At 46.2% G+C, this 17,911-nt stretch overlaps 1 protein-coding gene and 1 long non-coding RNA gene across 2 annotated transcripts; both read left to right on the forward strand.

The window, feature by feature from the left end:
* Positions 1-269: 269 nt before the first annotated feature.
* LOC120653923 lies at positions 270-660 on the forward strand. The gene is made up of 2 exons (XR_005666896.1): positions 270-364; positions 626-660. It is a non-coding gene; the product is annotated as an uncharacterized LOC120653923 (long non-coding RNA).
* Positions 661-12,157: 11,497 nt separating this feature from the next.
* On the forward strand, positions 12,158-17,522 carry LOC120654908 (MACPF domain-containing protein At4g24290-like). Its single transcript, XM_039932590.1, has 7 exons — positions 12,158-12,571; positions 12,672-12,910; positions 13,310-13,511; positions 13,725-13,793; positions 13,871-14,060; positions 15,931-16,091; positions 16,484-17,522. Exons 1-7 carry the CDS (start codon positions 12,302-12,304, stop codon positions 17,159-17,161), a joined length of 1,809 nt encoding a protein of 602 aa, XP_039788524.1. The 5' UTR covers positions 12,158-12,301; the 3' UTR covers positions 17,162-17,522.
* The last annotated feature ends 389 nt before the right edge of the window (positions 17,523-17,911 follow it).

Here is a 17,911-nt window from a genome sequence, read left to right on the forward strand (position 1 = left end):
TTAGTATAGTACTCAATATATAAAATTAATTTATAAAACTAACTTCACAGTTTTGTGCTACTTCGCGAGACGAATCTAATGAAGTCTTTAACCGCATAATTAGAGATTGGTTACTATATCATTACTGTAGCTAATCATCGATTAATTACATTATTAGATTTGTCACGAAAAGTTATGCTCATCTGTGAAGAGGTTTTTCAAATAAATTTTATTTAATACTTTATGTATACAAAAATCTCTCGTTGCGCTAGTTGCGCTGCAAGATTCTCATGCGGAGGCTCCCGGTGGCGGCAGAGGCTCCCGGCAAAGGAGAGAGCACGCACAGCAGGAAAGGAGACGAGCAGCAGCTAGCGACGCACATCAGGTGCTCGACGATTTTCTTAGCTAGCAAATTTGCACTGCGTTTCAGGTGTAATCATATATATGTGTTTGCTCGAGCATAGATACTTCTGGATCATATATACTTGTGTGCTCGAGCATAAATACTTCTGGATGCATGTACCAATAGTTCGAGATACTCATAGTTTGTTTCACATTCTTTGTGCTCCTACTGAATTAGTTCGTGAAAGAAGGAACATTTGCTTGTGTCAGTTGTAGTTGCCTACTGATCTGCGTTTCTCCACAGGCTGCAGCTGCAAGTGAATCCGGCACCGGAGCAGCTGAAGCTGACCGCGACGATCCGTCCGCGTTGCTCCCCACCGTGTACGTGGATGCAGACGACATGCCTTTTTATGCCTATCTTATTTTCTTGTAACTAACCACTAATTTCTGGAAAGCAATCATGAGATTTTCTTGTAACTAACCACTACTTTTTTGTGTAGTTTTTCATGTCTTCTTTTGATGCATACACTTATTTCTATGATTGGATATGTAAATTTCTATGACTGTTGAATTCAAATTTCAAATACTAACGAACTAAGGTTTTTCAAAATATATGATGAAAGTACCAGTTTATTTTCAAATCTATGCCATATTTCTAGATTTCTACGAAGAAAAATTAAATCCGGAATATTTACGCTTCTCGTGAGGGAGTTCTATGATGCATAAATTTGAAATAAACAAGCTTCAATTAACAACCTTTTTGCTCTCCCTCCCTCTCTCACCTGGCAGCACGCGGGGGCAAAGGGAGCGCATGTGCTTTATTTCAAAAAAAAAACTAGTGATTCGATCGTAGAAGCTGGTAATTTGATCATAAAAACTAGTGATTTGATCAAAGAAACCTGAGTATTAAATATAGCCGGATTTAATTTTTGAATTCCAAACAAAAAACGAATCAGATTCTATGATCACAACACATGATTTATATGCTCCGAATTATGGGAACTTCGGTCATAAAAACCTAAGAAAATAGTAGGATCATTATAGATGGATTCAATTTTTGAATTCCAAACAAAAATTGAATCAGATTTATGATCTGTGACATCCCGAAAATCCATCAAAAACAAATCACATGCTAAAATAATTATTTGCAAAACTTCTTATCGTTGAGCTCAAAATACTCTTAAAACCCGAGTCCCTTTTCCCGGAATCCCTCTCTGCATTCCTAACGTCCGATTCCCGACCCCGATCTTTTTCCTGTGGCCTCGTCCGCACGCGCACGCAACGTTGCGCGTGGCCGATCGGGTCACAGCGGCCGCCGCGAATCCCGCCGGCAAGTGCTCGTTCCTCTCTCTCCCCCCTCCTTTTCTTTTTCTTTCTCCCATTTTCCTTTTTCTTTTCTTCTTTTCTCCTTCCTCCTTTCTCTCCCTCCTTAGCCGCGTGGCCCGGCCCGCACTCCTTCCTTTCTCCTCTGCCGTGCGTGCCTGGCCCGCCCCCCCCCCCCCTCGCCTCCTGCTCCACCCGGCCACGCTCCCCACCCGAGCACGCCTCCCCTCAGCCCGTGCGCTCCTGCGCGCACGCCCCGCTCCCGGCTGCTGCCCCGTGCACGCACATGCGCGCACCGCTGCGGCTCCCCTTCCCCGGCCGAGCGCCGCGCACACCACCCCCCGCCTTCCCGCCGCACGTCGGCCCACATTCCTCTCCTTGCCGTATGATGACGGCCACACAGCACCGGTGACCTTGGCACAGCGTCGCCTGCGCCGGTCGCCCGAGGCGTCGCGTCACCAATGCTCGCCTCGCCGACCGCACCACCACCGTCGTTGACGCCCCGCCAGTGCCGCACAGTGCCCGTGCCGTCGCATCACCGCTGTGCCGCCTCGCCGCTAGCACCGCCGCGTCGCGACGCCATTAACTCGGTCGTGCCGCTCGCCGGCCTCCGCCCGCGCCCCGCCAAACCTCCACCGCCTTAGCTCGCCTATAAAAGGACGCCCAGCACCGCCCCTTCGCCCCACGACCACCTCCGCCACCCCCAGCACCTTCCCCCCAAGCTCCAGCGCCGCCGCCGCAAAGCTACTCCGCCGCCGCACTTGCCTCCCATCGACCCGCCTCTCTGCTCCACTCCAGTCCGAGGTGAGCGAGGGCAATCAAGCCAGAGCCCTCTCTGGTGCTCCTCCCCCACTCCCGGGCCGCTCTCACGCCACACGACGTCGCCACCACCGCACCGCCGCCCGCCACCCTCTGACCCTGTGGCACCGCCGCCTCATCGCACCCCGACCCAAATCAAGGCGGGGAGTGGGTTCCCCATGGCCCGCACCCCCTTTTCCCCCTCCCGAAGACTGCCGCCGAGCCCCAGGGCCGCCGGCACCCTAAGCCTCCTCCTCTGTTTTCCATGGAGGGAGGAGGAAGAAGGGGGAAAATTTGCCCCAAGCCCCCTCCTTTCTCTCTTAATTGATTAAGAGACCCCCCCCCCTCTTTAACCATTTTGCAAAAAGAGACCTCCCCTTTTATTATTTTTCAAAACAAACCCTTCCACTATATAGCATATTTGTGAATAGACCCCTACCTCTTTCTAGAATGACCCAAATACTTTCTAGATTACAAATCAAGCCCCTGCCTTCTCAAATATATTTACAAACAAGTCCCTGGACCTTATTTAACCTCTGAACCTTTGTGCAACCTATCATTTTATGCGCCAAACGAACTCTGATCAACCCGAAACTTTACCACGCCTCTCATAATGTAGTTTTGGCCAAGCCATTAGGAAATCATCCAGCAATATTACTCCGAACTCCATATCTTAATTATGAACTCATCGATAAAGCTTTTGTTTCCTTGTCTTGATTGAGTGTTTGTTTGTGTGCGTCGTAGACAACCGTGTGCATGAAGGAGAGCCCGTTGACGAGCAGTACTGCGAGGCCGCGGACGAGGACCAGTTCCGCGACCCCGAGCCCGAAGGACAGTGCTTTGACCAGGACCTCCCCGAAGGCTTCGAAGACGGCAAGTTAAATCCCATCCTTTGATGCATGCTTTTGTCCTAGTTTTTATAAACACAACCCATTGGCCTGTTTTACAAAATTGCATATGTTTTGCTTGCAAGAAAACACGGTTGGATAGCCACCCCTTGATTTGTGATAACCATTCCTTGACCACCTAGATTAATGTCTGATTTTGCTTGGACGTTAATCGATACTAGAACGCTTAGGACCTGCTACTTTATACAACTTGTTTTATAAAGAAAAGGTGTGCGTGTGGGAAGGGATAAAAGTGGATTTTCGAAAGATGAGTCTAGACGGAATGGATGCCATTTCAGTGTGATTTGCCGGTTGGTGTGCTCGTGCCGGTGTGGCAGGGCAAGGAAGAGAGATATCCATCTTGCACTCCTAAGGACCGAGTTGGTGTTACATCTCACCTAACTCCACTATCGTGCAAACCACTCGACCGTTGTATGGGCAACGGCTTAGCATAAACCCCACTAGTTAGTCTGATAGCCATCAGGAGAGCTGAGAGCAACGGGTGACTAAGGAGATGGGATAAGCCCCGAGTGACTTATGCCCCGGTTAAACCTAGGTGAAAGGTCGATAACCCCTTGGTGCATCTCGTGATGACTAGTCAAGTCTAGCTAAGATGGGTAATGGCTTTGTTGGGATCTGCACCGACACTAAGGTGATCATGTTGTGGTACCCCACTTGTGGGTAAAGTTGCACACCTCTACAGAGTCAAGAATATATTCGAATAGCTGTGCGCCTGTGCCTATGATACTGGGCGAGTTACGGTGTGGTCTCACAACTAGTGTTTACCTTGGGTTGGGCTAGCGTGAGTTGTTTTGGAATTGTGTCCGGCAGTTGTGCCGTATGCTACGACGGACGGGGAGTCCGGTAGCAGTTTAAAACTTGAACTCCGTGTTACTCAATACAAAAACTGGTTTTTGAATTGTTTTCGGCTAAACGAATCCCTGCATAAAATTTAGCTTTCTGCAAATTACACCATAACCTTATCCTTGTTTTACCTGAGCATGTTATTCTGATATCACCCCCTCCGTGGGTGTGGTTGGACTTGCTGAGTACGTTTGTACTCACCCCATTCTTACTTTTTACAGAAGAAGACCCAGACTTCGTACCAGACAACGCCGAGTAGGGTTATCATTCTACACCCAACCTTGCCTGTGGAATCGGCCCTGTTCGAGATGTTTTCGCTGGCGCAGTACTCTAAGCCCGAGCTAGATCCCATGTGGGTCGCGCTCTGGTGTTATGTCGTAGCTTGGTTACTTATTATTATCATCTGTATCGAGTGTCCTCCTCGGAGGTTTGTACGGTAATGAACCATCTGATGTAATAAATGTGGTATCAGCCTCCTGGGACTGATGTTTGTGTCACATTTAAGTTCTCTCTTATGAGGGGACGCTTCATGATCGCAACAAATGGTCTATATGCTCCGGTTTATAGAAATTGTGGTCATAGAAACCTACGAATATAGTAATATAGAAACGGGTAGTTTCGTCATGGAAACTGGTAGTTTGATAATAGAAACTGATACTTCGATCATAGAAAGTGGTTCTTCGATCATAGAAACTAGTTTTTATGATCAAACTACTTCGATCAGCTGCTAGGTAGTTTGAAAATAAAAATTGATACTTCGATCATAGAAACTAGTTTGACAATAGAAACTGCTAGTTTGATCATATAAACTGGAAGTTTGATTATAGATTCTGAAATTACGATCATAGAAAGCTCAGCATATAATATAGAAATCTCAGCATATAATATCCCAGAGTTTATGATGAATGTACCAGTTTATATGAATAATTTTTTTGAAAAAAATATTCTAAATGGATCTCATATGATGAAAAAATTGTCAGTAATACTAGAATGTATGATCAAAAAAGTTATGGTAAAAAAGTGGATATCCAAGTGAAAAGTTATAGTAAAAAAACTACCGTGAAAAAAACTACTGCTTTGATTTTTGTTCACTTTCAAATGTATGCATCATAGTCCTTGTTTAGTTGCATCCAAAATTTCAAAACTTTACAAGATTTTTCATCACATCGAATCTTTGAACACATGCATAAAGTATTAAATGTAACTAAACAAAATAACTAATTACACAGTTTGTCTGTAATTTGCTAGACGAATTTTTTGAGACTAGTTAACCCATGATCGAATAATAATTATCAAATATAAACGAAAGTGCTACAATATCAAAATTATAAAAAATTTTGTAACTAAACAAGACCATAGTGTAAACTGTCATTTGTAGATTTCTACGATCTGTACCACTAGTTTATCAAGCCGTGAACAGCTAGCACCTGCGCACCTTTTTTTTTTTTTGAATCCCGGAAGCGCGCTGGGCATGGCCAGCACCCAGCAGCAGCTGCATACGCCGATACGCGGGCCAGCAGCATGCAGCATGGGGGCGCGGGCAGCAGCATGCGGCAGGTGGGGAGCCAGCAGCATGCGCGCGCCGCTGATTCAAAAAAGCAGCTGCATGGGGGCGCGGGCGGTAGCTGGCATGGTTTCACGACGCGGGGGCAGGCGCGTGTGCTGGCAGGCGGGCGGTGGGTGGGGTGGCAGGCCGGGACCGGTGCGGGGCGCGCGCGGTCGTGGGTGCGAGCTGGTGCAGTCGCGCGCGCGGGTGGTTGGCTGCCTAGGCTTTCTTTAGCATTGGCGTATATAGGACTGATATTTAGTATGGAGAGTGTGGAATGATATTTAGCACCCACGGTGGAGTGTCACTGGTACTCCGGCAAGAGAAAAGTTACGCGGGTAGTAAATTTTTTAAATTGTGTGTTTTTAATGCATAATTTACCATAGAGACCCTGATTTATCGTGGTTATTGGCTGTATTAATGAAGTTTGACTTTCTTGCACATCAATAAAGTATTGAATGACCAGTAAAAAGGGCACATGCGGGGTGTTCAACTGCAGTCAAAGTCAGCAATTTCAAAGATGCACGAAAATGAACGGTATGGAGTATAAAGTGGCATGTGTGGAAGTAAAAATTAGTGGTTCGTTGGTTTTAATAATTTTTTTATTTGCTGTAGTATCACGGTAGTAGAAGTTGAATCTTATATGTACTGCACTTTTATTTAGTGTCTTTTTGATTTGCTGGAGACACCAGATATTCTCGATTGTATTTACGTTACATGCATGAGACATCATTTGCGAAAAACGGATTGGATTGATGTTGCATATGGAGCTCCGGTGAGTGAACGTTGCATGCATGAGTCGTCGTCTGGTGCGTAAAAACGGATTGGATTGACGTTGCATGTGGAACTCCGGAGAGTGCTCGTGGCTGAAAAAATGGAGCGGATATTCAGCTCTTCATGGCGCTCCCAACCGGAGATCCGGCGGGCCTCCGCAACTAAAAACCACCGGTTTTGTGCCTCACCCGTAAAAGTTAACAGCAGCCTGCTCTGAAGCTCCGATGACATCTTGTGGCCGTAATTTATCAACAAATCCATCCCACAACCGTAAAAATGAGTTTCAACGAGTTATATTTAGCATGTGCTGCCACATTTCGGCCGGAGCTCCGATAAGCCCGCTAGGAAACATTTTACCCCATTTTCCTCTCATGTAGTAAAAATTGTGCATCATAGATATGATTTTGGTGTAATACTCATTTTAATGTCAGGTTGTTATTACCATCAATTACGCTGGGACCTCACCATTGATTGTGTCCATCAATTACGCTGGGACCTCACCATTGATTGTGTTTGTTCAAAGATTGACTATCAATTAAATCGTACATGCAGGAACTTTTTTTCATGGTGTGTGTGCAGCTTCCATGGAGGTTCATTGCCGTTCATTAAAATTTTGAAATAGTATCTCCATTTTTAGGCTGGAATATTATCCGATGTTGTGGGAGTTTTTTTTTGTAAATAGTGTCCATTTAACATGGGCCAGCACATAGTTGGCACGGATGGGAGTGGGTGTTATATATCCAAATGGAATTAGTTGTTAGTAATAGAGTAGAGATAAGATTATGTAAGAAAATGGGAATGAATTTTTGGGTAATGGTTAACAAATCAAAGGTATGAACTAAGGCGCTACGTGGGAGTAAAATGATGAGCATCTTGGAGTAAAAATGTTAAACAACTTGGAGTAAAAATGTTGAACATCTGCAAGGAATATGTGGGAACATCATATGATTAAAATTATTACTTTACCACAAGTGTATCTTTACTCCCAACTCCGGCAGAGATCCCAGGAGTTCGCCGGACATGATTTTTCTGCCGAGTCATTGGTTGATTTGTTAGCTTTGCTATATTCTGGTGTGATCGTAGAGCTAGGAGGCGGAGGCGGGTTTCCATGCCATTTATGCACGGCTTTCTTCTTCCGACGGGAGGTTGCGCATCCAGGCCAGGTACTAGGTGAGCATCAGGATCAAGGCCTTGTTTAGTTCGAGCGCAAAAAAAATTTCGTTAGAATCTTACTAATTTGAAGTACTAAATGAAGTCTATTTACAAAATTTGAAGTAGGCTCATTAAATTCGTCTCGCGATTTACAGTACATCTATGCAAAAAATTTTGTAAATAGACTTCATTTAGTACTCCATGCATGTGTCGAAACATTTGATTTGACAGTTTTTTTGCGTTTACAGGGTTTATGGGGTGAGAACTAAACAGGGCCCAAGTGTTGTGGTAGTTGGTTGCTGCAGTGGGGTGTTTGTCGCCTCTGCTTCTTTTATGGCATGAGGGGTGGTCATCTTGCATGCCTAATCCATAGTGGATCTCCTCGCAGACTGTAAATTTGACCACTCATGTCTGTCAGGAGCAATGCAAATCAAAACATCCAGAATATGTAAGCAGTTGTAATTTATCAATTTGTGTTATTAGAAATCTAAAAAAACAAATGATGAATGCTCTAGCACGATGGAGTAAATAGATCCGGTACGGGTGGTAATTTTTAATTATAGCGTGAGTAAGTTGAATCTACACAGCAAGTGTTGCCTAAAAATATTGCAATTCCTTGGGAATTGATAGGAAGCAACACCTTGAATATATACATGAACAGTATTTTTGAGAATCCACATGAAGCATATACTAAAGTTGTGTTTAGTTCATGAAATTTTTTGGGTTTGGTTACGTAGCACTTTCGTTATTATTTGGTAAATAATATTCAATTATAAACTAATTAGGTTTAAAAGATTCATCTCGTCATTTTCAATTGAACTGTGTAGTTAGAGCAAGTATTATAGTTGGCCATAAGCCGGCTAAATGATGAGGTAGAGGAGAGAAGAGATGAGAGAGAGGAGAAGCGGGCTGTAAGCTTACAGCCGGCTTGGGCACAAGAACTAATAAAATCTGTGAGAAAGACAGGTGAACCATGCATTAATTATGAAGACCTAACTATTATACAAGTGGGTTGAGAGAAGGCTGCAAGGATCCTTACAACTAGCTTGTTGGCTATATTATTAGTCTTGTTCTTAGTTATTTTTTTCAACTGTATTTAATACTCCATGCATGTGTCTAAAGATTCGATGTGATGGATACTGTAGGAAAATTTTTTGGGAACTAAACAGAGCCTAAAGTCACTGCGTTCGACTGGTCATCTCCCCTCCAACGCTACAGTATTTTCCTCTCACACCACTCCAGCCACCAGCTCCAGCTCCAGCCAGCCCAACAGTATTTTTCTCTCACACCATTCCAGCTCCAGCCTCCAGCTCCAGTCTGCCGAACGCAGTCATTGTCCGAGAACAGCGAGGATATTTTGGGGCATCAATTCCAGTTCGCGTGGGGGACTATTGGGGTTGGGGGCGGGGGGAGATTGTTGTGCGTGCATCTAGCCGGTGAACTGATGGACTGTAATTGCATATTATGTGGATTTTGAGTTGAACACGGTGAGGGGAGCGGGGAGGGGATGGTGGTGCCTGAACTCACCGGCTTGAAGGTTGTCGCTGATTGGATCCCCTGCGGCCCTGCGCGTCGCTAGGAGTCAGGGGAGCGGGCGGAGGACAACCGCTAGCGACTGGGAATGGCGCGGAGGGGCCGACCCAGCGGCGATGGTGGGTGAGCGGGACGGACCAAACGGGAGCCTCTGGATGTTGCACTTGACTGGTCGGCGACTCTGATTGCTGCTTGGCCCGTGTCATCTGCGGCTTACCACCCAAAGAACTTCATCCAAGATGTGTGCAGCAGATTGACGTTAAGACTGACTTCAACAACGAAGTGCAAAAGCAAAATTGCATCGCGCATAGTGTTTTTGCGATGAAAAACGTCCTCCAACGGAAGAGGCAAACGAAGCAGGCATTTTGCCTTCGACGCCAACGGTGATGCAAAAATGAATCTTCTCTCTCCACCGATGCAAATCGCTGGCGCGAGCTCCGCCGTCGGGCCTCGCCGGGCGAGCTCTGCTGCCGCGGCCCCGCGAGCTCTGCCCCCAGGCGCCTCCTCGCCGCCGCCCTTCGCCTCCTCGGTCTGGTCTTTCTCCCTGGCGGCCTGGAGGCACGGCGCTGTGGTGGCCCGCCTCTTCCGGCGCCTCTCTCCCTCGGCGGCCGCCGCACCTCCCGGCGGCCTGGAGGCGGGCGCTCGGCGGCTCGGCAGGGAGGGAGCCGGAGGCGAGCAGGGGAGGAGGGGGGTGCAGGGGGCAGCGGCGCGTCGATTCGTGGCGACCGGAGACGAAGACGACGACGGCGACCGCACCACGGGGAGGAGGTGACCGTGGCCGTGCGTGTGCGCCTGTGGCGGCAGCGTGACGCCTCACCCCCGGCCGCCGCCGCCCCGCCCGCGCACGCGCACGCCGCGGCCCCTGCTCCCTCCGGCCGCGCGAGGGTCGCGGAGCTGCGGCACCGCGGCGGCGCTGGGCTGGGCGGCGGCTTGCGCGGACGGCCTGCGACACGCGCTTGCGGGACGGCGGTGTGCGGCTCGCAGGACCGCGTGGCACAAGGCGCACGGCGGCCCACGACGGCGGCGGGCACAGGGCGGGGGCGCGGCCGTTCCGACTAGGACAGCGCCGGCCGGCGTCGGGGCGACGCGGGACGACGACCAGTGTGGCCAGGCGGCCCTGGTGCGCGCGGCAGCATGGCGCGGGATCGCGCGAACGCGGCCCGCGACGTGCGGCAAGCGGCAAGCAGGCGGACCGGCGGCGGCAACGGCGCGTGCCGGCGTCGTCTGTGCACAAGCGAGCGGGAAAAGGGGATGGGGAGGTGTGGATGCTCACCGGGATTCAATTTCGAGGGTCGATTCGAGTGATGGTGGTCTGGAGAAGCAGATCACTGGAACGGGGTGAATGTTCTGTTCTTGATTTCTGGAGGTTGAAGAAGGAGAGCGCCAGAGAGTGAGATGAAGAGGAAGCGCAGGAGAGAGGGAATGACAGGTGGTCTCGCTCCGTGCCGCCGTCGCCGTCGGCCGCTGCCCCGGCACCTTCTCCTACCGCGGAGCTGGCCCGAGTAGGGGGGAGGGAGGACCAGAGGAGGGTGAGGGACGGAGAGGTAGATTTTCTTGCGTGCGCTGTTGGAGATCAGTGTTTTTGCGATGGAGATGCAAACCCTGTACATGAGGCAAATCAACGAATGCCTCGTTCATTTTGCATCGGCTTGTTGAAGTCAGCCTTAGCAGCCGAGCTGCCTCTCTATTGCACCAGGGGACACATCAACAAGGGAGTTGAATGGGCATATGAAGGATTTGGTGATTTTGGTCGAGAATGGGTATATATATTCACTGCAAGCAACAAGATGATACGGATGAGATTTTTTGCATAGAAAAATCAAAATTTTTAGGAGCTTACCTGTTGCACAGAGAACACAAAGGCCGCACCACCGTTTGCAGGAGCAGCCGCAGTCCAATCGGGATTCCCTGACTTGCTGAAGGCAAGTCAGGGAATCACTGTAGCGGTGCTTTTCGATCCGTCCCGGCCGCTTGATTGCAGATAGGTGGATGAGATTTATTGCTACAGTGTCATGCTACAGTACTCTATGACAAGTGAAAATCGGCACAGTAAATAACGGTAGACTACTATTCATCCAGACACAATTTACTGTAGCTTTGCTGACTTTGCTTCAGCAAGTCAGACAAGCCGGATCGGCCGCAGTCTGGTGTGTGGCAGGTCCAGCATGGAGCAGCTCCGGACTCCGGTCATTCCGCCAAAATCGCCTGGGCGGTGTTCCAGGGGCAAGAACGGAGATGGGATTTGGGGAGGAAAAATTAGCAATCAATTCTGCCAGAGGCAATTAATACCACTCCCACCACGCCACCGCAAAAGTATGATTTTTGGATCGTAAAATTGTAGTCTGCGTGTTTCTATGGCTTTGGTTTGCATGCGCTGGTGGTCACATTTATTGCGTTGAATTTGGTGGGCGATGGTTTTCCTCATCGGAGTTGGCACAGCACCGCCAGTGCGTTGAATTGTTTTAAACACTTTAGCAATGGAATAGACAATACGTATATATATATGTTTTTTTAATTTAATGTTCTTCTTGTGATAGAATGACATGGGTACTAAATTAATTTGAGAAAGCTTTTGAGTTATTAGTTTGATGCAGTATATAACACACTGTATAGTAACCTATAAGATATAAAATATGGTGGGAAATGATAACATTTGAGCTAAAAACTGGTGTATTGTGACAAAAACTCTAAAATCTAGTGCAATGTGACTATGTGAGAGAATGGTCTCAGAACCTAATGCATGTGTACCATTCACTTTTGTTTTTTTTAGCCTAAAATGCTTGGAGTTGACTGACTGGTGCGCGGTGGCTCCTCGCAAGTACTGTAAATAATATAAGAGAAAAATTTTCATTTTAGCCTTAAGTATCGGTGATATCTAGTTAACTCTCTAAACAAACTATCTGTGATGTTCAGTTAACTCTCTAAACAAAAGTTTTGTCGTTAGTCCTGTTCCTGTCTAAAAAAATGTTCCTTATTAAACTAGTATGGTTGATTGTCTCATTCCACCACTGTTCCGCGTCGCCTCCACTTGCAATCCGCCGGGAGCTCAGGGCTTCCGATCAGCGAACTGCAGAAATCCCCGCTGTGTGATGATCGATCGGGTATGGCGCTTAAGGCCACGGCTCAGGCCGCTGCGGAGGCGGCCATAGCGGCCATCGGCTGCGGCTACGATGTCGCGGCGGACATCCGGCTCAAGTATTGCAAGGGGAAGCTGAACGGTGCCGCACACCTCGTTGACTTCGGCCGCGATGAGGTTCAGGACATGGTGCTCCCCGGTGGGCTGAAGGTGCCGGGCGTCCCCAAGTCCATCAAGTGCGACATGGGTGAGCCGAAGCCGATGCGGCTCTGCTCCGATTTCCTCTCGTTTCAGCAGGTATACTTGTGTATGCTATTCGGTTCAGCAGTGGTGATAAACTGTCGTTAGTGGAATACAGCATAGAAACTATACTGAATGGAAAAAATGCATTTTGCAGATGTCAGAGAACTTCAACCGGGAGTTATCTTTGATTGGGAGCATTCCGTCCGGCATGCTCAATAGTATGTTTGAATTTTCTGGCTGCTGGCAGAGAGATGCAGCTAATACCAAGTCACTTGCTTTTGATGGTTTCTTCATTTCACTATACACCATTGCACTTCCACCCTCACGTATCCTACTGCTTGATCATGTTACTAAGGCAGTTCCTTCAACCTGGGATCCTCTTGCATTGGCAAGGTAAGGCACATCTCATAGCGTCATTCCATTAAGACCCAAGTCTATTTTAGCTTTAATTTTATCTTGAGTGATTCGTATTGTGGAAAACCTGGTGGGTTTCTATTAGTAGCAATTTGTGATTCTATCTCAATACTACTGTTGACTCTTATTTTGTTGTTTATAGATATTGCTTTGCCTCCATGTGTGTTTTTCTTCCTTTCAATAGAGTTTTTTGTCAAAGCAATTTTACTTTCAGAATTGTACAAATAGACAGTACTCAAGATTATATGAGTAACTCCTCTGGTTTTTCATTGACAGGACAACATCTGTAGTTCTATACATTGTCCTAACGTCATAAAAAAAAGAACTGGAGCGCATACTATTGTTCTTGACCTTTACTCTGGTGGCTTCACCTTTCAGGTTCATTCAAAAGTTTGGAACTCACATAGTTGTTGGTGTAAAAATTGGGGGAACAGATGTTATTTATCTGAAGGAACAGCATTCCTCCAGCTTGCAACCAGCTGTGGTTCAGCAACGAATGAAGGAGATGTCAGACAGGAGATTTCTGGATGCAAGTGGTCAGTCTGACATTAGCAACAAGGATGCATCTGGGAAAGATAAGGTGCTTTCTGTTTATGCATTTTCTGTGTGTTCTTTTCTTTTGGGGGTGTGATCTGGATGAAGCTATGTGCCAAAGTCTGTTTGGTGGCCTGGATTAAAGTATTGATAAATGAACCAGTTGACTGTGTGAAAGCTGCATTCCTGGTCTACATCAGCTTTCTTCTGAAGATGAATTCTATTATGATTTGGTCTTACATTGTAGCATCATGTGCAGAATGTTGTGAGAGTGCGACGACTAAGATTTGCAGAATCAAGTCCATCAAGTTCTTACTCTTCGAAAGAGGTAATGAAGTTTTTCCAGTAATTGATGAGCTTAGCACTTGTTAGTTCTCATGCTACATTGATTTGTTGATATTTCAGGATATTGTGTTTCTGGTTAAAAGGAGAGGTGGAAATGAATGGGACAAAGAGATGCCTCATAGCGAGTGGATAAAAACTGTTCAAGCAGAACCTGATGTTATCTCAATGTCCTTTCTACCTGTTACTTCATTGTTGAATGGAGTACCTGGCGTGGGCTTTGTCAGCCATGCAATTAATCTGTACCTACGCTGTAAGTTTGTCTCTCACAATTCATTTTGTGTGACAGATCATCCCTTTTATGGATTCGTACTATTAACCTGCTTGTTGGCCATGCCATTTTTTTTATGAAGGTGCTATTATTATATTGTTTAGGGCACTATAGATATCATAGTTTATAGGAAGCCTAAATCATCTCACACTAGATATTGTTGTTTCCTAAGCATGCTTTTTTGATGCTTAATGTGCCTTTTTGTTTAAATTAGCTTTCCTTTAGTGCCACTAGGTACTTTTTGTTCTTCTAACTGCCAAATGTTTATTAAAGAAACAAAAGGATAATTCCAAGTTTCGCATAAGAAATTCCAACAAAACACATTGGATTGCCTAGCTTCATTGTATATGTTCGGCATATGGTACTGCCCTGGTAATTTCCTGAACACAAGGTGACAGTATTGTGGTAGTAGACGAATAATGCTATATAAGAACTGATCGGCCTCTAAGCATCATGCTTGTCCTGAGGAGAGTGGTTCTTACTAGGAGAAAGGTTCTTACTGAGAAAGGTCATTACTAGTATTATGTTTCAGAATTCCATGATGTTATTAATTGTTTCAACAACAACAACTACAGCAACAAAGTCTTTTTGTCCCAAGCATATATACACATGGTTACATCACTACTTGAATTACCGGGCAAAGTCCTTTACTAGTGAAAGAGCAAATTTGTTTCAGGATTCCACGCAGACACAATATATACAGGGTTACAATATTCTGTGTAATACAAGTTTACATATAAGTAAAAGTCAATGTCGTACGCACTCGGTTATAAAACTGAACCAGATGTAGTTTCACGTGTGCCAAAAATCAAGTTGCGCACACGCGTGGTGATGGCATAAAGAGCAAATAAAGTAACAACCATATCATTAATTATTAGGAAAATTTTGCTTGAGGACACTTGTAAAAGGCTATTTTGCTGTAGGGGTCGGTGAAATGTTAAAACAGGGACTCAATACATTCATCATGTTGGGAGCATGGATGGTTTGGAACCACCGAAATCGATGTGTTTTTGATGGAATCAGTCCCAACTTAGCTGCTGCCTTAAGGTCTGCAGGTGAACAGCGGCAGTTTTGGGAGATGGCTGGGGCTCGGGGGTAGTCCTCCTTGACAGCCCAGCTACTAGGTGATTAGTAGGTCCTGTTGGTGTGAGTTCCTTGTGTTGGGTCACCTTTAAGTTACACAGGCGCTAATGTAATCTAAAAACCGTTGTATGGGGTCTTCCCCCTTTTTATTTCTTCTTAATATAATGATACGCAACTCTCCTATGTGTTTGTGAAAAAAAAGGGTGAATTTAGCAGCCGAATGGATCAGGCAATGGGTGATCATTGAGTCGGACTGTGCGACGGTCTTCAACATGCTCAGTAAGAGGCACGGGATAGGCCTAATTTGTGCTTTATTCTTCAGGATACTTTGCATAGATTTGAGGGCCGGATCTTCGTTTTCTGGCCGTTAGGAGAGAGGAATTGTGTTGCCCATGAGTTTGCGCAATTGGCGAAACGGACGACTCACACTGCTGTGTGGCGTTCGCAGGTTCCCCAATGCGTTAAGCAATTGGTCGCTCAGGATTGTAACTTGAATGAGTGATCAATAAAGCTCTCTCTTAACTCGCAAAAAAAAACGAAACTAGATTGATTCATGATGGCTTCTACTCAAGGACTCACGGCTATCCTTTACAGCTTTAAAGGCACCTGCCTACAAATCTCATGGAATACACATCAGAAACATCTAGGACTCACTTTGTCTAATAATTTGATTTTCTACAACAAATCTAAACGACTTGGACATGCATATTTAATTGTACAAGGTAATTCATGAGTACTGTTTCCATAATATACACTATATTTTTTTCAGATAAGCCTCCAATTGAAGAACTACACCAATTTCTTGAGTTTCAGCTACCAAGGGTTTGGGCGCCGCAGCACAGTGATACTCTCCTACTCCCTGATCGAAGGAGTAGTGCATCTTTGACCATAAATTTCATTGGTCCGAAGCTCTGTGTCTGCATTGAAATGGTAAGCAAATTTTGTGATCTTTTTGCATCATAACTTTCCACATCACTCATCAAGTCATCAACCTATACGAATAGGTTGTTTATGTAGTCATGTAGTTGTAGATGTTTGTGTGGTATGTGTATAATTTTGGCTTCATCTTACAACAGTAGTTGAACTAGAGGAAGAACAAAGAGTTCACTGTGGTGCTTACTATATTATTTGTATATCTTTTTCGGTGATTATTTTATAGTGTATTGCGTATGATATAATATGTTACTCCAAAGTAATAACGATGCAAATTTTCCATTTTAATGAGCTGCACTAAGCGTCATTGTCAGATTAATTAAGAATGTTTGTAATTTGGGAGAAGTTTTGTCATGTGTTTCTTTACACAGTTTTTATATATGGTACAGGTTGATGTGGGTGAAAGACCTGTCACTGGACTACGGTTATATCTCGAGGGAAGGAAATGCAACAAGTTGGCTATACATCTTCAACATCTAAGTTCCCTTCCACAAACCATCCAACTCGTGGATGATCCTTACAACCACAGAACTCCTAAACCACATGACCCCATGTACTTCGAATCATTTGGGTCATGGAAGGGTTTCTCTTATGTCTGCACAGCACCAGTGGAGTCAGATGACGACACCTCAATTGTTACTGGGGCACAGTTACTTGTGAGCAGCCATGGATTCAGGAAAGTACTTTCCCTTCACCTCCATTTCTCAAAAGTCTGCAATGCTGTAATCGTGAAGAACCCTGTGTGGGATGGATCACCAAATCTGGCCTGGAATTCTAGTCTTGTAACCACAAAAGACTCCTCAGGATCCAAGAAACGTGCCGATCATGTGAACATCGACTCAGCTGTGTACCCTGTCGGTCCACCTGTGCCTGTGCAGGCACCAAAACTTCTCAAGTTTGTGGACACAGCAGAGATTTTCCGTGGACCACAAGACATGCCGGGCTACTGGGTGGTCTCTGGTGCAAAACTGCAACAAGAGAGAGGCAAGATATCGCTATGTGTGAAGTATTCACTCTTGACGACCATGGTACCTAAAACCGAGTATCCACCTGTTGAACAAAATTGAAACTTGGACCAAGAATCAAAGAGAGACTGATGTGCATTTACTCATGCGACGCATGACAATGTTTCAGCGTGCTTTCGGACAATGCTGTCAATATGCACTTTCCTGTCTTTAGGTTGTTAATATTTCCCCGTGAATCAGGATGTCTATAGAAAAATCTGAGTCAAATTTATTATGATGAATTTACTATTAAGATGTGAGGAAAATGTAAGTTTTATTGAACAGACCCAAGGGAGAAGTAGGCGAGATTCAGTGCTGCATAGGAGTTCCAACGTCCTTTTAGAGCATCACCAACAATTCCCTAAGGCCCCGTTTGGATGTCTGAATTGAAGGCTGGAATTTGGTATTGGAATTAGCTGCCTTTAATACCTAGTGTTTGGATGTGCTTGGTATTGGAATTGGGAATCTCCTCCAATACCGAGGTCGGCATTAGCCTTCAGCCGCACCCCCTAACTCGATTTGGAGCTCTTACCCTCTGTATTCATCGGCATTGGCTCTCGTCTCATCTCCCTTTCGCATCCCCCCGCTGCCCCGCGCCTTCGACCCCTCCCCTTCCACTCCGGCGGCGTCCCTCCCCTTCCACTCTGGCGGATACCCTCCCCTTTCCACTATGGCGGCGACCCCCTCCCCTTCCACCTCGACAGCGCAAGCAAGAAGCAAGGCGGCGCCCCTTCCACTCCGGCGGCGGCCCCTCCCCTTCCACTCTGGCGGCGACCCCCTCCTCTTCCACCTCAACGGCGCAAGCAAGAAGCA

Source organism: Panicum virgatum, chromosome 1N, assembly GCF_016808335.1.
Source record: "Panicum virgatum strain AP13 chromosome 1N, P.virgatum_v5, whole genome shotgun sequence".
Lineage (NCBI taxonomy): Eukaryota > Viridiplantae > Streptophyta > Magnoliopsida > Poales > Poaceae > Panicum > Panicum virgatum.